Source organism: Sapajus apella, unplaced genomic scaffold, assembly GCF_009761245.1.
Source record: "Sapajus apella isolate SASKATOON/1434 unplaced genomic scaffold, GSC_monkey_1.0 scaffold79, whole genome shotgun sequence".
Classification (NCBI taxonomy): Eukaryota; Metazoa; Chordata; class Mammalia; order Primates; family Cebidae; genus Sapajus; species Sapajus apella.
The window spans coordinates 2,261,846-2,283,019 of record NW_022437019.1 but is presented as its reverse complement, the minus strand read 5'-3'; the positions used below and the strand labels follow the sequence as shown (position 1 = coordinate 2,283,019).

The 21,174-nt window shown below is 47.2% G+C and overlaps 1 protein-coding gene across 11 annotated transcripts in view; it reads left to right on the top strand.

Moving 5' to 3' along the window:
* TENM2 (teneurin transmembrane protein 2) overlaps positions 1 to 17,841 on the top strand; it is a 1,283,391-nt gene extending 1,265,550 nt beyond the window's left edge. For 4 of the 11 annotated variants that reach the window (XM_032252759.1, XM_032252757.1, XM_032252755.1 and 1 more), the window contains 2 exons: positions 13,980 to 14,110; positions 15,714 to 17,841. In XM_032252759.1, the coding sequence (XP_032108650.1) occupies positions 13,980 to 14,110; positions 15,714 to 16,475 (893 nt within the window). In that variant the 3' untranslated portion in view covers positions 16,476 to 17,841. The remainder of the gene's footprint in view (positions 1 to 13,979; positions 14,111 to 15,713) is intronic. The other 7 variants (XM_032252754.1, XM_032252758.1, XM_032252760.1 and 4 more) reach the window with 2 other exon arrangements.
* Positions 17,842 to 21,174: the final 3,333 nt, after the last annotated feature.

Genomic DNA, 21,174 nt, shown 5'->3' with positions numbered 1-21,174 from the left:
TACCCCAACAAAAGAAAGCAGTAAGAAGCAGAGAGAGAATAGGGCTCTGGTGTCAGAAATACCTAGCTCAAATTCTCCCTCTTCTATTTATCAGCCAAAAGACCTTGGGCTAGTTGTCCAATCTCTCTGAACTATAGTTTCCTTCCCTGTAAAAGAAACTGATAAAACCATCCCACAGAGTGATCATGACAAGTAAATTAACTCAGCACTTTGGGAGGCTGAGGCAGACAGATCCCTTGAGGTCAGGAGTTCAAGACCAGCCTGGCCAAGATGGTGAAACCCCATCTCTGCTAAGAATACAAAAATTAGCCAGATGTGGTGGTGCATGCCTGTAGCTCCAGCTACTCAGGAGGCTGAGCCAGGAGAATCACTTGAATTTGGGAAGTGGAGGTTGCAGTTTGCTGAGATCTGCCACTGCACTCCATCCAGCCTGGGTGGCAGAGCAAGACCCTGTCTCAAAAAAAAAAAAAAAAATGTTTTAAAAAGGCTGGGCACAGTGGTTAACCCCTCTAATCCCAGCACTTTAAGAGGCCGAATCGGGTGGATCACCTGAGGTCAGGAGTTTGAGACTAGCCTGGCCAATATGATGAAACCCCATCTCTACTAAAAATACAAAAAGTTAGCTGGGCGTGGTGGCAAATACCTATAATCCCAGTTACTTAGGAGGGTGAGGCAGGAGAATCGCTTGAACCTGAGAGGCAGAGGTTGCAGTGAACTGAGATTGCGGCACTGCATGCCAGCCTGGGCAACAAGAGCCAAGAGCAAAACTTTGTCTCAAAAAAAAAAAAAAAAAAGAAGTAAATGAACTCGTGTAGGTAAAGTCTAGTGCCTGGCAAGTAAAGAGCGGATGTTCATGAAATGGTATCTGCTCGTGTTATTAACATCACCATTACTAGTGAACCGATGAGTGAGCATAAGTACCAAGATGATTATAACCCAGTTCCTGACCTCCAGAGGCTCTCTCGTGAGAGACATAAACAAATAACCATCGATAATGCCAAGCAGAATTCAGTCTTTGCTACCAAATAGATGTCTGTTCAGTTATTTACCAAAGCACATTTATAAAGTGGCACTGTGCTAGATTCTGGGGATTCAATGGTGAACAAGACAAATACCCTTCTCTCAAGGGTTGTGTGTGTGTACGTGCAGATTAATTCAGATTTTCAAGATGGGCATAATAAAAAAGGACCCATGTCAAAATGGGCCTGAAGAGTTCATGGGAGCTTGGCTGGCAGAAATGAGCACAAGGCTGAAGGAAGGTAAGAAGTTTGGAGAATGGCATGAAAGGAGGGGCCAAGAAAGGCAGATGAGCTACTTCTCTGTGATAGGTGAGAAACTGGTGAGATGAATTAGCTGCACATGGTGGCGCATGCCTGCAGTCCAAACTACCTAGGGGGCTAAGCAGGGAGAATCTCCTGAGCCCAGGAGTTGGAGGCTAGAGTGAGCTCTGATCATGCCACTGCACTGCAGCCTGGGTACAGAGTGAGACCCCATCTCACAAAAAGAAGAGAAAAATTGGTGAAATGAGAGTCTCTCTCCATCCATCCATTCACCCATTCAACAAATACTTGTACAGTATCTAACATATACTACATACTACAGTAGTGACACAATGGGAAACAAGATAAAGTCCCTGTACTCAGAGAAATAAGCAAGGAAATCAGGATGGCTGAATGGCTGGGTGGATGGATGGATAAATGGATGGATGGATGGATGGATGGATGGATGGATGGATGGATGGGTGGATGGATGGATGGATGGATGGATGGGTGGATGGATGGGTGGGTGGGAGGATGGATGGATGGATGGGTGGATGGATGGGTGGATGGATGGGTGGGTGGGAGGATGGATAAATTGATGGATGGGTAGGTGAATAGATGGATGGATGGGTGGATGGGTAGACAGATGGGAGAGAGGATGGGAGGATGGATGGATGGATGGACGGATAGATGGATGGATGGATGGATGGATCGATCGATGGAAAGTAGGTAGAGAGATGGGGAGAGAGAGAGAGATCCAAAGAGACCAGGGCCCCAAAGGGCTAACTTTCAGCAAGCAGTCTAGGGTCATCTCACCTGCTTATGCTTTGTATAAGGAAACCATAATGAGGACCGAAGGCCAGGCCCCACAAGTTCCAGAAAACTCACAGCTCTTGGCCATGGGCCAAGGAGCCATCAACACTCAGGTGACTGGGGCCGCTTGTCCATCCCCAAGGCAGGAACAGAGAAGCAGGAGCTACCTGTAGCACAGTGCTGCCGTCTACACCCCATGCTGCAGAAATGAACAACCCTAAAGATCAAATGTGGCCATGCCATGCTTCACTGATAAGCTCTGAAACTTTTGAAGTCGAACCAGAATCCCCAAACACCAGAAGCAGCTGGGACCTCTGGAGTCCAGGAGCCATGGCCAAGCTACGTAGGCTAACATCTGTAAACCCTCCTGCCTCATTAGAGGCCCTGCCAGGGCTTCCCCACCTACCCCATGCTCAGCTTGACTTTTGACCCCGAAATCACTACAGCTTCAAATTAAAATAAGTCCCAGGAAAACATACACATATAGTATTAATATTAGGTAATGATAAGTGATATAAAGATGAATAAAATAGGCCAGGCATGGTAGCTCACGTGAACCTGTAATCCCACCACTTTGGGAGGCCAAGGCAGGCGGATCACCTAAGGTTGGGAGTTTGATACCAGCCTGGCCAACATGGAGAAACCTCATCTCTAAAAATACAAAAAATTAGCTGGGTGTGATGGTTCATGCCTGTAATCCCAGCTACTCTATTCAGGAGGCTGAGGCAGGAGAATTGCTTGAATCTAGGAAGCGAAGATTGCAGTGAGCTGAGATCGCACCTTTGCACTCCATCCTGGGCAAACAAAAGCAAGACTCCATCTCAGAAAAAGAAAAAAGATGAATAAAATAGGGTAAGGGCATGGAGAGTGATGGAAAGTGTCTCCTTTATGGAGGCGATCACGGACAGCGTTTCTGAGCAGGTAGTGTTGACCAGACATTTATGAATTGCAGGAGGAGTGTTCCAGAGACAGGAAACAGTGTGAATGGGAAGGCTGACCAGGTATATCTTAGCCATAGGAGAGAATCCTGCCCCACAAAGAATGTCCCTCCTGGAAGCCTGGTTGGTATCAGACGCCTTAGGAATGAATCAGCCAGAGAGGCAGTAAAGAGAAACCCGCAGAGTGGGCTGAGCACACATGTCCTGCTGCCAAGACCCAAACAAAATCATTTCACAGGGCACAATCAGCCTCACTGACCCCCTCAGCTGCTTACCTGGCTCTCCAGAAAAGGCAAAAAATAATTAGCAGGGTTTTCTGAATAGCAAGACTGTTTTTCTCATTCCGGTGCTTCATGGAGACTCGATAAATGGGAATCAAATCAAGTTGAACTAAGTCCAACAAAATTGAATCCAGAAACCATTAGAGAGTCTAAAATAAAGGGTGGTGTCAGAGAAGTGGCATGCACAGGGTGGAAGTCTTCAGTGGGAGCCGAGGGAGAGAAGGAGCCAGACCAAGCACAGCCCACACCCCTGCAGTGACCTGGGAGCAGAGAACACCAAATCATTCTCCGCTGTTCACATGTTGGCTCATCTGTAAACTCTATCTAAATTAGTCTTAATTTGCCACTTAGGAGACTGGCAGAGTGGCTGAACTCGCTGCTCACAATTTAAGCAGAAAAAATAATTAAGATGTAGTCGGGAGGAACACAAAGAACAGAACCTTTTCTCTCCAGTACCCAGAAGCAGTAAAAGAACGGTGGTTGTTTGGAAATAGAACTCTCTGAATGCAAGTGGCAGCTTCTGAAGGCAGAGAAAGGTCTGTCCTGCCCAAGAATGCGAGGACAAAGAAAAGCAACCCAGAGTACTGAATGGTAGGAGGTCAAAGACATCTGGGCAGGAACACAACTTAGCCTCCAGGAGTGGGCAAGAAGTGGTTCCTTCTCACTCACAGGCTCCAAAGCAGCACCCTTTTGAACAGTTACTTTTTAAGGTAATATATTGATGATTGAATATCTGTGATGAAAAGATACGAGAATAAGGCCAGGCACGGTGGCTCACGCCTGTAATCCCAGCACTTTGGGAGGCCAAGGCAAGAATATCACTTGAGTCTAAGAGTTTGAGACCAGCCTGGGCCATATAGAGAGATCCTATCTCTATCAACATTTTAAAAATTAGCCAGGCATGGCAATGCACACCTGTGGTCCCAGCTACTCAGGAGGCTGAGGCAGAAGAGTTGCTTGAGCCCATGAGATTGAGGTTGCAGTGAGCCGTGCTCATGTCATGGTACTCCAGCCAGGGCAACAGAGTGAGACCCTGTCTCAAAAACGAAAAGAAAAAAAGACTGGGAGACTACCTCCCAACAACCTGTAATACCCTGGACTTTCCAATTTTAGCATCCCAGGAAACTCTTCTGTCTTGGACACACTGAGGTCCACACCCTCCCCTCAGCTCTGCCTTATTCTGAGCCCACTTCTCTCTGACGTTACAACCTGAGTCCATCTCAAGACACTACTTCTTGGCACAGTGGCTCACACCTATAATCCCAGAACTGTGGAAGGGTGAGGCGGGTGGATCACCTGAGGTCAGGAGTTCGAGACCAGCCTGGCCAACATGGTGAAACCCTGTCTCTACTGAAAATACAAAAAATTACCTGGGCGTGGTGGCAGGCACCTATAATCCCAGCTACTCAGGAGGGTGAGGCAGGAGAATCGCTTGAACCTGAGAGGCGGAGGTGGAGGCCGAGGTTGCAGTGAGCCGAGATCACACCACTGCACTCCAGCCTGGGCAACAAGAGGAAAACTTGGTCTCAAAAAAAAAAAAGGCACCACTTCTGACCTTGCCAATCACTTGCTGTGTGACCTGGACAAACATCTTAACCCTTCAGAGTCACAGTTTCTTCACTGGCAAAATAGTGATAATAACAGCACTCACCTTATGGGGTTTTGAAAACTAAATCCATCATGGCATGTAAAGTGCCTAACACAGAGCAAAGGCTAATAAATGCACTCGTTATTTATAAGCAGCTGTGGACTTGGGGAGTGAAGAGTGAGGACACTACCTTTGCACTATTTTCTGGGGTATGTGGAGAACAGTCTCCAGATCCACCTTGAAATAGACTCCAACCCTGCTCTGAATGGCATTGCTTTGGCAAACTGGGAGCCCCAGGTAAAATTTGACTTCAGTAACCCTCCTGGATGTGGTCCATAATGATGCGTATTACCCCCCATCCCTTTCTCCCTGGTGGCTCTTTGGCTTAGGAACCCCAGCACACTTTAGCTTAAAGTCAGGTTTTGTGGAGTTCAATTTATCTAAGTGAGAAGGAAGATGCAACCTCCGTCTCACATTACCCTCTTCTCATATTCACACTTAACACCTGAAGATGCCACGCTGACAGCATGTACAGAGGGAGAACGTGCTTTGGTGGTGGATGATCACCCGCTGTGAAGAACGTGAGAAGAGGAGAGTCATGAGCTACTAGGCGGTGCCACAGTGCCAGCTCCTGCCCAAGCAATTCCCTCTGGACAGACTATTTAGGGAGGCTGTTCCCAGCTAACACCAATTACTTCTAAAGGAGGAGGGTGTTGTGTTGTTCCAGAAGTGCCTTCCACAGCATGGAGGAGTCACTTGAATAAACATTTCCAAAGGGATTGAGACTCAGAAATCAGCCATGTTAGAAACTTTAAAGAAGAAGGAGGGAAAGGGGAGGGAGAGGAAGAAGAAGAAAGGGAGGAAGAGGAAGAAGAGAAAGAAAAGGAAGAGGAAGTAGGAGGAAGAGGAAGAACTTTAAAAACTAGGACATAAGCCGGGCGCAGTGGCTCACGCCTGTAATCCCAGCACTTTGGGAGGCCAAGGCGGGTGGATCACAAGGTCAAGAGATCGAGAACATCCTGGTTAACATGGTGAAACCCCGTCTCTACTAAAAATACAAAAAATTAGCTGGGCATGGTGGCGTGTGCCTGTAATCCCAGCTACTCGGGAGGCTGAGGCAGAAGAATTGCCTGAACCCAGGAGGCGGAGGTTGCGGTGAGCCGAGATCGCGCCATTGCACTCCAGCCTGGGTAACAAGAGTGAAACTCCATCTCAAAAAAAAAAAAAAAAAAAAAAAAAAAAGAACTAGGACATAAGCCATTGCTGTTCATGGGAATAGCCATTGAAATTCCTGGTCACAAAGGCAAGAGGGCTGTTAACATCACTTTCACCTCCTCACTGAGGGGTCCTGAGCTAGGGAGACAGAGACCCCTGGAGGAAAAAGATTCTGTTGGAGAGACTCTTTTAAAGACAAGGACTTTTCAGCCGGGTGTGGTGGCCTGTGCCTGTAATCCCAGCACTTGAACCCGGGAGATGGAGGTTGCAGTGAGATCGCAACACTGCACTCCAGCCTGTGAGGCAGAGTGAGATGCTGTCAAAAAAATAGAAGAAGAAGAAAGAAGAAGAAGAAGGAGGAGGAGGAGGAGGAGGAGGAAGAGGAAGAAGGAAGAAGGAAGAGAAAGAGGAAGAAGAAGAAGGAGAAGAAGAAGAAGAAAGGAAAGAGAGAGAGAGACAGAAAGAGAGAAAGAGAGAGAGAGACAGAAAGAAGGACAAGGACTTCTCTTGCTTTTCTTGGAATTCCTTGAATATCTTATGTCTCTGGTGAAAGGGGATGATTTGATGTGGCATACAGATGAGGTATTAAATAACATCAAAACACAGATAGGGAGAGATAGTCCCTTTTCAACGCTCTCTTAATTCTTCCAGTTCAGCCAAGGAGAAAGTCCCACTTGCTGCTTGTATGTATTTAACACCTCATTAACACTTTTTTTTTTTTTTTTTGAGACGGAGTCTCGCTCTGTTGCCCAGGCTGGAGTGCAGTGGCATGGTCTCGGCTCACTGCAACCTCCACCTCCCGGGTTCAAGCAATTCTCCTGTCTCAGTGTCCCGAGTTTTTGGGACTACAGGCGCCTGCCACCATGCCCGGCTAATTTTTTTGTATTTTTAATAGAGACGAGGCTTCACAATATTGATCAGGCTTGTCTCAAACTCCTGACCTAAGGGGATCCACTCACCTCGGCCTCCCAAGTGCTGGGATTACAGGCGTGAGCCACTGCGCCAGTCTCATTAACACTTCTAATCTCCCTTTTCAACAGAGAGAGCAGGTCTAAGTCTCCCTCAGTAGCAGGTAGCAAAATTGAGGGCTCTAATTTAATTGCATGACTTGTTTCCTTTGTTTTAATTTTACAGTTATTTTCTGTTTACACCAAGTAAGCCTGCTTTCCCATCCATGGTAGTGACATAAAATTTATTTTTTTAATGGATTTACCTAAATGGAAAAGGTGAGGTTTTTTAAAATCAGTAAATTAATAATAATGCAAATGATACCTAGATATGGCATATATATATACATATGGCGACAGGTGGCCATGAATATTCGAAGTTGAGAAACCAGTGCTCTCCACCCAGCAACTACCTGGCACATAGTAGGTGCTCTGTAAATATATGACTGTTGCCAGATTAAAGACAGGCTTCTCTCTGCTTGATATTAACATATTTTTTTTGAGTTGGAGTTTTACTCTTACTGCCCAGGCTGGAGTGCAATGGCTCAATCTCAGCTCACCACTGAGATCAGCAAGCTCTGCCTCCAGGGTTCAAGCAATTCTCCTGCCTCAGCCTCCTTAGTAGCTGGGATTACAGGAATGCACCACCACACCCAGCTAATTTTGTATTTTTAGTAGAGATGGGGTTTCTCCATGTTGGTCAGGCTGGTCTTGAACTCTCAACCTCAAGTGATCCACCCACCTCAGCCTCCCAAAGTGCTGAGATTACAAGCATGAGCCACTGTGCCTGGCTGATATTAACACACTTTTTAAAGCAATTTCTATTTTTTTTTCTTTTTTTGAGACGGAGTCTCGCTCTTTCACCTAGGCTGGAGTGCGGTGGTGCGGTCTCAGCTCACTGCAACCTCCACCTCCCGGGTTCAAGCGATTCTCCTGCCTCAGCCTCTCGAGTAGCTGAAATTAGATGCTCGCACCATGCCTAGCTGATTTTTGTATTTTTAGAAGAGAGAGGGTTTCGCCATGTTGGCCAGGCTGGTCTCGAACTCCTGACTTCAGGTGATCCACCCACCTCCGTCTCCCAAAGTGCTGGGATTACAGATGTGAATCACTGGACCCAGCCTCAAACCTGTATTCTTAAATGACTTTTAAATGGGCTATTGTTATGTGTGTAGATGCCAAGTCTTTCAACAACTAGTCTGTACCCAAGGAAGATAGATAGATCAAAGCTCCCAGATTCCTCCTCCTTAGAGGATTCTTATATATCTATATGTTTAGCAGCAAGGTCAACATTAAATGTCTCACAACAGTCTCGGCGCAGGAGGTAGTTATGCCTGAGCCCTTCAGAAGTATGCTCTCAGGCAGAGACAGATAGATCCACTGTCACACTACTACTAGTCACGGTAGCTTTTGTCACATATGTCCAGTGCTCACTCATTCATTCTACAAACACTAATGGAGCACTTATTTGTGCCAAGCATTGTTGTAGGGCCTGGGGAGACATCAATGAAGAATACAGGTTTTTAAACTTCCCGTCCTGGTGGAGCTTGCCTTCTGAGTGAGGGAGACAATAAATACAATAAATGTGGAAATGACACAGCGTGTTAAAAGAAAGTGGCTATTGTTTTGTGGGGGACATGAGCAAGGAAAGGGGACTAGGGATGGCAAGGGGTGGGGATGGAGGGTGGCAGCTGGGGTTGGACTTACCAGGCAGGCAGAGTCTGAGCAAGACTGGAAGAGGAGAGAGTGAGAGAAGCAGAGGATACTTTTAGGGGAGAGCCCGCTGGGCAGAGGGCCTGCCAGCATAAAGGTGGTGAGATGAGTGTGCGCCTGGCATGTTCAAAGAACAGGACGGAGGCAAGAGTGAGGGAGAGCATGGGAGATGGGGTCAGAGAAGTCATGGAGAGGGCATTTCTAGGTCATTAGAAGGACTTTGGCTTTTTCACTGAAAGAAGTGGGGCACTCTGAACCTCTGAGAAATGTCATGGGCAGCTTCCAATTTAAAGGCTCACTCAGGCTGCTGTCCGTGAGGCATGTGGGGTGCAGAGCGGAACCATGGAGGCCAGTTAGACATCCGGGGGAGGTGCTGAACCCAGGAAGAGGCAGTGGAAGTGGTGAGAGCAGACGCATACTCTGGATCTGTTGTGAAAGTAAAAGTAAAGCATTTAGCTGCATGACCTGACAATTCCACACCTAGGCACACACACAAGAAAACAGAAAACAGGCTTTCAAACAAAAATTTGTGCAGGAATGTTTATAGCAGCATTATTCTTAAAAGAAGTGGAAACAACCCAAATATTCATCCACTGGTGAATGGATAAACAAAACATACTGCATGTTCCAACATGGGTGAACCTTAAAAACGTCATGCTAAGTGAAAGAAGCCAGACACAAAAGGCCACGTATTGTATGATTGCATTCATATCAAATGTCCAGAGCCGGTAAATCCATGCAGACAGAAAGCAGTTTCTGGGAGAGGTAATGCAGGGTGACTACTAATGGGTATAAAGGGTTTTAGGGGGTGATGAAAATGTTCTGAAGTTAGCAATGATGGCTGCATAACTTTGTGAATGTATTGGAAACCGCTGAATTGTGCACTTTCGAATGGTGAATTTTATATGAATTTTACATTAAAAAAAAAAAAAAGTAAACTATTAGGCCAGGCACAGTGGCTCACACCTGTAATCCCAGCGCTTTGGGAGGCCAAGGTGGGCAGATCACTTGAGGTTAGGAGTTCAAGACCAGCCTGGGTAACATGGAGAAACCCCGTCTCCACTACTAATAATTAAAAATGAGCCAGGCATAGTGGCATGCTCCTGTAATCACAGCTACTCAGGAGGCAAGAGTTACCAAAATCACTTGACCCTGGGAGGTGGAGGTTGCAGTGAGCCAAGATCACGCCACTGCACTCCAGCCTGGGTGACAGAGCAAGACTCCATCTCAAAAAAGAAAAAAAAAAAAAAAAGAAAAAGAAAAGAAAACTATTTACTCATGGATTAGATGTAGGGGGTGGAAAAAAGATAGGAGTCAAGGATGACAGCTGGAAGGATGGGGTTATCATTACCCAAGATGGAGAAGACTGTGGGTGGGGCAGGTTTGGGGAGGAAGATCAGGAGTTCAGTTCTGGACATGTTAAATTTGAAATGTAATTAGCTATAAAAGTTGAGAGTTCAGGAGGAGGTCCAGACTGGAAATACGAATTCTGGAGACAGCATCTGCATGTAGATAGCATTTGGTGTCTAAGCCTGGCTAAGATCACCATGACTGCTGAGTGGAGACAGTTGAGGAAGAAGCTCATGGACAAAACAAGAGAATGTACTGTCCAGAAAGCAAAGAAAAAAGCAAGACAGGAGAGTTCCCCCTTGTCAAACACTTCCGATAGGCCAAACAGGGTGAGAACCAAGAGCAACATTGGGCTTGGCAAACAAAGGTCACTCATGACCTTGACAAGGGTAGTTTCAGGGAAGCTGTGCAGGCAAAAGCCTGATTCAAAGGAGAAGAATGAGAGACAATGAGAACAGAAAATTAGTTTGCATGTGAGAAGTTTTGCAAAAAGGAATTAGAAATGGGTAGTCACAGGCTGGGCGCAGTGGCTCACACCTGTAACCCCGGCACTTTGGAAGGCCGAGGTGGGTGGATTACAAGATCAGGAGTTCGAGACCAGCCTGACCAACGTGGTGAAAACCCATCTCTGCTAAAAATACAAAAATTAGCCAGGTGTGGTGGCGGGCACCTGTAATCCCAGCTACTCTGGAGGCTGAGGCAGGAGAATCCCATGAACCCAGAAGGCAGAGGTTGCAGTGAGCCAAGAGAGTGCCACTGCACTCCAGCCTGGGCAACAGAGTGAGACTCTGTCTCAAAAAAAAAAAAAGAAAGAAAGGAAAAAAGAAAAAAAAAAAAGAAATGGGTGGTCAGGGGCAAGAAGGGAAATTTTTTATACATTTAGCACATGTCTGTGTGCTGATGGGGTTGATCCATTGGAAGAGAGAGAAAATCAGTGAAGTGGGATGAGAGAGAAAATTGCTGGAGCGATGTCCCTGAGTTGGCGAGAAAGAGTGTGACCAGGTGCACAGTGGGAGGATTGAACTTGCACAGCTCATGTAGAGTAAGAGGGAAAAAGCAGGGAATATGAATGCAAGTGCTGGTAGCCATATCACCACCAGCAAATGTGATGGGAGTTTAGGAAAATGGTCCTCTGGCTGCGTTAGTAATCTCAGAATAGGAGACAAGATCAGCTGCTACTGGGAGGAAGGAGAAACAGGTATTGGGGGTTTTAGGAGATGAGAAGGAATAAAATCGTCCAGGAGGATGGGGGGACAGCTGAATGGAGTAAAAGAACTTAGTAAGATCACCAGGCAGCAGGGAGGCATGCTTTTACATTCCTGCTGAGGAATTTAGAGTGACACGGGTCAGTATGGTTATGATTTTTTCTCCAGCCACATTCAGCTGAACAAGTGCAAACACGGAATAGGCAAAGTCTTGGAAAAGACTTGGATGTAACCAACATTGTGATTTCACCAAGCAGGTGTGGGGAGGTGAGAAAGGGGCAAGAGATCTGAGAATATCACCAAGGGAATGATGCCAGTGACTGTGCACTAGATAAACAGCGAAGAGAAACCAGGAAGGTGAGAGATGGGGAAAGGAGTTTGGGATGGATTGGAGGTCCTGGGGGCTGGGTGGGGAGAGATTAAAGGATTAACGGTGTCCGGTTACAAGAAGGGGTACGTGCGAACACATTGAGGCAGTGGTCAGAGGGTGATATGCATGAAACTGAGATGATGGAGGGATGAAAATGATTGGTAATGACAGGGTCCAGAGTATGAACACGAGAGTGAAGGGGGAAAAGACCATCTAAGGAGAGGAGGTGAAGGAAATAAGAGGCCAGAATGTTGGAAGGAGCAACTACGTGTATAATGAAATCATTAAGCATTAATTCAGGAAAAGAGATGGAGGGAATGACAGTGGAGCAGAAGCTAAAAGCTTTGAGAAATGCAAGTGAGTGCCTCGTGCATTACAAGCACACTTGTACCCCCAGGTCCAATGATTGCAGGTGAATCAGCAGGGAGACCAGTGTTCTTGGCAGAGAGAGTTTCAGTAAGAGTAAAAAGGGAAAGGAACCAAACATGTACCCCAGAGCCCAAAGCACAATTAAAAAATAATAAGATTATATATTCATAAAAGAAAAAAGAAACGAGATTGAAGAGATAGTGGGGGGTTGGGGGGAGGCGTGGCTTCTCAGACAAATGTGAATTGCAGAGGGCCCAATGGAAGTATTTGGAGAACTGGGGAGGAGAGGTGAAGCTGGGGTAGGAAAGGAAGAGGTTGGAGGGTGTTGGGCATGATTTGGGAGATGCCCATTATAAAGAGAGATAAGGAGCATAAGGAGGTTCGTCCTGCTGGCCTCCAGGCTAGTGGTGTTGGTGAAGATGTGAGTGTTTCAAGGTACAGACATCCAGGACTCTCTATTGACCAGTATGGAAGGAGTCTTATTCTAAGGACCTGGACCATTCAGCAGAGGTCAGGACACCTGGGGCAGGTGGCGTAATTCCCAATGCAAGAACTTGATGTTGACCTCTGGTGGGTGGTCTTACTCTGAGCAGGCAGTGCCCTCTTTTGGTTTCTCTTTAAAGAGTAGGAAGGCTGGCCAGGCGCAGTGGCTCATGCCTGTAATCCCAGCAATTTGGGAGGCTGAGGCAGGCGGGTCACCTGAGTTCAGGAGTTTGAGAGCAGCCTGATCAACATGGAGAAATGCCGTCTCTACTAAAACTACAAAATTAGCCAGGCATGGTGGTGTGTGCCTGCAATCCCAGCTACTTGGGAGGCTGAGACAGGAAAATCACTTGAACCTGGGAGGCAGACGTTGCTGTGAGCCAAGATCGCACCACTGTACTCCCATCTGGGTGACAGAGCAAGACTCTGTCTCAAAAAAAAAAAAAAAAAAAAAAAGAGTAGGAAGGCTGGCCAGGCACAGTGGCTCAAGCCTGTAATCCCAGCACTTTGGGAGGCCGAGATGGGTGGATCACCTAAAGTTGGGAGTTCAAGACCAAACTGACCAACATAAAGAAACCACCCCCCATCTCTACTAAAAATACAAAATTAGCCGGGCATGGTGGCGCGCACCTGTAATCCCAGCTACTCAGGCTGAGCAGGAGAATCACTTGAACCCGGGAGGCAGAGGTTGCAGTGAGCCAAGGTCACACGACTGCACTCCAGCCTGGGCAACAGAGCAAGGCTGTCTCTTAAAAAAAAAAAAAAAAAGAAAGAAAGAAAAAAAAAGTAGGAAGGCTGGAGAAAGGGGTCTCAGGATCCAGAGGAGTCTGCTTTCTGTATGTGTCCAGCTTTTGGAAACCCCTTTCCATGGTGAGCCAGCCTCAGTGCAGCAGCTCCAGTCCAAAAGGCCTGTACGACAAATAATCGTCACTTACCCTCCAGTGCATCCTTGTATCTCTAGCTTCTAAACACACTGCGTGGCCTATGATAGATGCTCCCTTAAATACTTGCTAAATAGGAGTTGATATTTATAGTCCACGTACCAGGAGCTGTAAAAAGCCTTTTACGTGGATTTTCTCCTTTCGTCTTTATAACAACCCAATAAGACTGATACAATTATTATCCAATTCATACCTGAGGCTCAGAGAGGGGCTGGGACCTGCCCAAGGTGACAGAGCCAGATGATTTGAAGCTAGACCTATCTCACTGCAGCACAGGCCTTCTTAATCACCACCACCTGGTGGTTATCCACTGACCAAGCTTGGAAAGACTTCCTAAAACCCACGTATGGAAGCCCTGGGTCTGGACCCAGGAGATATTCACAAGCTCTTCCTCCCTCCCCTTTGGAGCCTACACCCAACCACTCATTTTATTTTGTTCTCTCTCCAAGCTCCGCTGTTGCTCTCCATCCATCATGATTTCAGAAACCTTTATTTCTGTTTCCACCATAGATGTGAAAAGCTGGCTTGTGATGTTTGGATTTCAGCTTAGCAACATCATTCCTGGCTTCCCAAGAGCCAAAATGTATTTCGTGCCTCCTCCCTATGAATTGTCAGAGAGTCAAGCAAGTGAGAATGGACAGGTAAGCACAGGTTCCTGCCAAGAATCCAAATGATTGTCATCATTCCCTTTTGCAAACAGAACCTGACGGGAGCTGAGGGCATATCAGTGCAGGAAATCCTTGGAGCTGGGTGTAAAAGGTGCGGGACACATTGAGACTTCCCAGGAAAGCTAATGTCAGTGCTGTCACCTGTCTGGCACTGCACATATTTCTTCCCAACCTGGATTACTGCCTTAATTGTGGTATCATTATCTGTTCAGTAGAATACCCTTGAGTCACTCCTTGATTAACAACAGCACGGAGAAATCTAGCAGCAACCTACCATCTGCACTGCCTATAAGATCATAACCCTTTTGGCTTTTATGGGACGTCATAAAACTGTGGTTTGCAGTTTCTGTCCCATTAAAGAACATTTTTATGCCCCACATAAAACCTTGGCGCTTTATGGCCAAACGTATACAGATTGAGTTTTCAGAACATAATTTGTGCTTGGGTCTTTCTGTGATGACTGAGGGGTGGTCAGTTTCCATCTGGGTGCAGCTGAGACCTCTGCTACAATCAGATGGGAGGGGTTCAGATAACCCCTGCTACAGAACCGGCGCTCAGCACTATCAAAGTCTGAAAGGTCTCAGCTGCTCTGAATAATTGTCCAGATTGTGTAACTATAGAGAGGCAAGGAGGAGCTGCTGGGTAATTGAGAACAGCGTTCGCTCAGTCCTGCCTCTTGGGGACCACTCAGTGGATGAATAGCCATCATTTCTCTCATTTATCTAAGTGCCGTTACCTCCCAAATGCAGCCTCCCCCATTATCCCAGCCTGTCCCCCAACCACCAATTGAAACAAGTTGTAATTTGCAAGTGGAGAACTCAAGGCCAAGGAGATAATGGTGATTTCATCCCCTGCAGAACCAGGGCGAGGATCCATAGCAACTGCCTCAAAGCCGAGGGATATTCCCTCTGGCCCTCGAAGCCTGAATCTCTCAGCCTGGTGCACCTCAGATGTTCATAGGCACACATATCACCCAGGGCATCTTGTTCACACACAGCCTCTGACGCAGTAGCTCTGGAGTAAGTCCTGAGATTCTGCTTTTTGAACAGGACAGGGCCCAGTGATTCCTCCGCTGCTGGCTATACTTTGAGTGGCAAGGTCTTAACCCAAGGAAGTTCATGAATATCCAAGTCATTGGCCTCCAAGAAATCTAGGTTACGGTGGTGGGGTTCATGGCTGTTCAAATCAGCACCCTGCCCTTTGCACCAGGACGTTCCTGGGTCTGAAGCGGGCAAGGCAGCTGCTCACCATCAGAGTGTAGAACGGGGCTCTTCCCGAGTGGTGGTGTGACCTGGTAAGTGTGTAGGTCTGGGTGCCCATGCCAGCAAGGGGCAAACCTCCTTCACCATGTTTTTAGTTAGTGGCAGTTACAAGGAAGGACAGGCCACACCATCAGAGCACTGGTAGTCACCCATCTGTCCATAGCTCAGATCTGGACAGAACTGACACTAGTTCTTCCAGGAGAGTTCCAAGCCTTTCTCTTTTCTTTGTGACTCTTTATTTTTTTATTTTTATTTTTTTTTAGTAAGCTACACAGCTCATCTTCTCAGCCTTCTCTGTTTTCTCATCCCCACAGCTCATTACAGGTGTCCAACAGACAACGGAGAGACATAATCAGGCCTTCATGGCTCTGGAAGGGCAGGTCATTACTAAAAAGCTCCACTCCAGCATCCGGGAGAAAGCAGGCCACTGGTTTGCCACCACCACACCCATCATTGGCAAAGGTATCATGTTCGCCATCAAAGAAGGGCGGGTGACCACAGGTGTCTCCAGCATCGCCAGCGAGGATAGCCGCAAGGTGGCATCTGTGTTGAACAACGCCTACTACCTGGACAAGATGCATTACAGCATCGAGGGCAAGGACACCCACTACTTTGTGAAGATTGGCTCGGCCGACGGCGACCTGGTCACGCTGGGCACCACCATCGGCCGAAAGGTGCTGGAGAGCGGGGTGAACGTGACCGTGTCGCAGCCCACGCTGCTGGTCAACGGCAGGACTCGAAGGTTCACCAACGTTGAGTTCCAGTACTCCACACTGCTGCTCAGCATCCGCTATGGCCTCACTCCCGACACCCTGGACGAAGAGAAGGCCCGCGTCCTAGACCAGGCGAGACAGAGGGCCCTGGGCACAGCCTGGGCCAAGGAGCAGCAAAAAGCCAGGGACGGGAGAGAAGGGAGCCGCCTGTGGACTGAGGGCGAGAAGCAGCAGCTCCTGAGCACCGGGCGCGTGCAAGGGTACGAGGGATATTACGTGCTTCCCGTGGAGCAATACCCAGAGCTTGCAGACAGTAGCAGCAACATCCAGTTTTTAAGACAGAATGAGATGGGAAAGAGGTAACAAAATAATCTGCTGCCATTCCTTGTCTGAATGGCTCAGCAGGAGTAACTGTTATCTCCTCTCCTAAGGAGATGAAGACCTAACAGGGGCACTGAGGCTGGGCTGCTTTAGGAGACCAAGTGGCAAGAAAGCTCACATTTTTTGAGTTCAAATGCTACTGTCCAAGCGAGAAGTCCCTCATCCTGAAGTAGACTAAAGCCCGGCTGAAAATTCCGAGGAAAACAAAACCAACGAATGAATGAACAGACACACACAATGTTCCAAGTTCCCCTAAAATATGACCCACTTGTTCTGGGTCTACGCAGAAAACAGACGCCAAGTGTCCGAAAGGAACAAAAGAACAAAAGCGAAAAAGCAAAGAAGAAAACAAACAACAAAAACAAAACAAAACAAACACACGGACGGAAAAACAAAGAAACGAAGATGAGAAAGAAGGCCTCATATCCAATTACCTCACTCATTCACACGTGAGCGACACGCAGGCATCCGCGAGGGCCAGCATCACCAGACCAGCTGCGGGACAAACCACTCGGACTGCTTGTGGGACAAACACTTCCGACATTTTCGTTTAAGCAAATACAGGTGCATTGAGAACACGACTTTGGGGGTGATTTGTGTGTAGCGCCTGGGGAGGGGGGGTATAAAAGAGGAGGAGTGAGCACTGGAAATACTTTTTCAAGAAAAAAAAAAAACACAAAGGAAAAAAAAGAAATTCCTATCAAAAATCAAAGCGAAATAATACCATCCAGCACTTAACTCTCAGGTCCCAACTAAGTCTGGCCTGAGCTAATTTATTTGAGCGCAGAGTGTAAAATTTAATTCAAAATGGTGGCTATAATCACTACAGATAAATTTCATACTCTTTTGTCTTTGGAGATTCCATTGTGGACAGTAATACGCAGTTACAGGGTGTAGTCCGTTTAGATTCCGTAGTTCGTGGGTATCAGTCTCGGTAGAGGTGCTGCATCGTGACACTTTTGCAAACAGGTACCACTTCCGATCACCCTGTACATACATGAGCCGAAAGGCACAATCACTGTTTCAGATTTAAAATTATTAGTGTGTTTGTTTGGTCCAGAAACTGAGACAATCACATGACAGTCACCACGAGGAGAGAAAATTTAAAAAATAAAAATAAAAACAAAAAAAATTTTAAAAATTAAAAAAAAACAAAAACAAAAAAAAAAAGTCTAATAAGAACTTTGGTACAGGAACTTTTTTGTAATATACATGTATGAATCGTTCATCGAGTTTTTATATTAATTTTAATTTGCTGCTAAGCAAAGACTAGGGACAGGCAAAGATAATTTATGGCAAAGTGTTTAAATTGTTTATACATAAATAAAGTCTCTAAAACTCCTGTGGACACTGGTCTTGTGTGGAAATGCTTTGAGAGGAGGAAACAGTAAGCGTTACTGGAAAGAAAAAGAGGAGCTGCCCAAATGTGCGGAGGCTGAGCTGGTATTTTGGTATTTTGAACACTTTTTATTTTTTCTTTTTTTTGAGATGGGAGTCTTGCTGGTTTTGCCCAGGCTACAGTGCAATAGTGCGATCTCAGCTCACTGCAACCTCTGCCTCCCGGGTTCAAGCAATTCTCCTGCCTCAGCCTCCCGAGTAGCTGGGATTACAGGCACGCGCCACCACACCCAGCTAATTTTGTATTTTTAGTAGAGACGGGGTTTCTCCATGTTGGTCAGGCTGGTCTTGAACTCCCAACCTCAGGTGATCCACCTGCCTCAGCCTCCCAAAGTGCTGGGATTACAGGCATGAACCACCACACCTGGCCTTAATTTTTGTATTTTTAGTAGCGACAGGGTTTTACCACATTGCCCAGGCTGGTCTTGAACTCCTGACCTCAGGTGACCCACCCACCTCAGCCTCCCAAAGTGCAGGGATTACAGGCATGAGCCACCACTCCCGGCCTGGAGGAGCTTTTGTTAGAGGTATCTTAGTGCTCCCCAATTCTAGAACTAACTCTGCCTGCATCTGCAGCCCCTTCTCTGCATGGAGCAGAGGTGGACAGTCTGCCTGTGATGTGGGTGGCCGGTGAGGACCCTCAGAGCCTGCTCATGCATGGATGGATCCCTCCAGCACTCCTGGGACATTCAGGCTCCTCCCTGCAACCACATGTTAGTTCTGAGAGATGCTGGCAGAAATTAAAGAGGAACATTCACCACATTCAAAGATGTATGTGTGTGTGTGTATGTGTGTGTGTGTGTGTGTGTGTGTGTGTTTTCATATTTCTTTCCAGACTACATAAACTTATCCCAAATCTTGGATACTTGGGACAACCCAATAAGAAGAGCACTGCTGGTTTCAATAATTTTTGTTTTACATCACTCCTAAAGTGAGAATACTACTATCATTATTGCTGATATTTATTGGTGCTTACTTGGTGTGAGACACAGTGAGAAGGGCTCTGCATGCAATATTTTACTTCATCCTCACCTTTCATTCATTCAATGACATTTTCTTGAGAGCTGGCCTCGTGCCAGGTCCTGGGCTAAGTTCTGGGTAAGAGAGGTGATTACACACCATGGGCCCTTGCCTCATGAAACTATGAGCAGGAGTGGACACACAGCAGGATAAGCATGTCATCAAGAAGTGAAAATGGGCCGGGCACAGTGGCACATGCCTGTAATCCCAGCACTTTGGGAGGCTAACGCAAGCAGATCACTTGAGGTCAAGAGTTCAAGACCACTCTGGCCAACATGATGAAACCCCGTCTCTACTAAAAATACAAAAATTAGCTGGTCATGGTGGCGCATGCCTGTAATCTCAGCTACTTGAGAGGCTGAAGCAGGAGAATTGCTTGAACCCGGGAGGCAGAGGTTGCAGCGAGCTGAGATCATGACACTGCACTCCAGCCTGGGCAACAGAGACTCTGTCTCAAAAAAAAAAAAAAAAAAAGAAATGAAATGAAATGAAAATGACAGGGCAGTAAGCGCCAAAGAACATAGATTTATAAAGCCATGGAATCACATGACTGGGATGTGGCCCAGACTGAAGGTGTCACAGAAATTGCTGGGTTCTGAAAGTTAAGACAGAGTTAAGCAAATGAAGAGAAGGAAACACATTCCAGACCCAGGGAGCAGCCAATGCCAAGGGACCGTGGTGGAGGAGCAGAGTGGGTTCAAGGAAACAGAGGCAGGTGGTTAGGCCAGAGCACAGAAGAGGCTGGCAGGGTTCACCCCAGGGTTCACAGGGTTCCGTTTTTTTTGTTGTTTTTTTTTTAGCATTAAAAGCAACAGAAAGCTGTGAATTTTAATTTCATAAAAAGTCCTGTGGCCAGGCACAGTGGCTCACACCTGTAGTCCCAGCCCTTTGGGAGGCTCAGGCAGGAAAATCATGAGGTCAGGAGATCGAGACCATCCTGGCCATGGTGAAACCCCATCTCTACTAAAATACAAAAAATTAAACAGGTGTGTTGGCGTGCGCCTGCAGTCTCAGCTGCTCAGGAGGCTGAGGCGGGGGAATCACTTGAACCTGGGAGATGGAGGTTGCAGTGAGCTGAGATCGTGCCACTGCACTCCAGCCTGGTGACAGAGCAAGACTCCGTCTCAAAAAATAAATAAATAAGTGCTGTGGCTGCAGTGTGGAAGACAGGGAGGGGAAGCCGATGTGGTCACCTAGGTGAAATGAAGGAGGAAGCCAAGGAGGCCATCAGCCTTTTTAAAAATTGACTGGATGCATGCCCTAGATGAGCTCCTAGTATCTTTCACTTTGGAGATGAGAAATCCAAGGCCACCATCACCCAGCAAGTAAGTGGTGGAATCAGATTCAAGCCCAGCTGTGGCCAATTCTAAACCCTTTCCAGGAAGTCTGGGGCATCCTCAGGTCCCATCACCCTCAGGTAGAAGAAAAGGAAGAGAGGGGCAGGGCTGGCCTGCTTGAACCCAGGTTCCTGGCCTCACAAGCTCTCTAGCCTCACTAGCAGAGCCAGTGATGACTTAGTGAAGCAAGCTGGCAACAAAAATGGCCCAGAGCACTTCCCTCTGGAGGTACCTGTGAACAGCCGCATCTCCCCAGGGCCGTTGAGTTTGGGCTGTTTCCCTTCAGGAGGAGGACGGGAAGCAGGAGGCAGCTTCTCTGTCTTTGGGGTGCTTTGGTCCAGCTGCTTCCTGCCTCGTTTAATCTGGCTGGTGTCAGGAGTACTTGGAGAAAGCACACAGAACAGCTTCCCGTGGGTCATGAGGACGGCTCAGATCTTGGTTTGGTGGGAGCTTCGTGGTGACTGGCCACTGTGTTTTATCCTCCTGGAGAAAATGCGGCCAGCAGGGCCCACCAACACGGAGTGCACGCCAGGCCAGAAGCTATGGGATCTCACTCGGCCCGTGGCTTCTCTGCACCATCCAACCTCCTGGGGGACAGGTAGACCCAAAGGGTGTACAAACGGTGTGTCACAAAGGGAACCGTATCACCAGAATGCCACCCAGGCCTGAAACTCTCCTCTTTTGGTTTAACCATCTTTGAATTATCTGTGGGTTTTCCGCTACACCCAGATCAGGCTCTTAAAATACACTACACAACACATACTAAGGGAGAAGGAAACAGGTATGGGGCAGAAATCCTCTGCCGCCTTTCCTTGGGCCAGTCCTAGAATGACCAGGACAGACTGACAGAATTCTGGAAAGGTGGTACAGCCTATGGGTTAGTGAAGAGTGTGCACCCTGAAGTCAGACCGTGTAAGAAGCAGTCC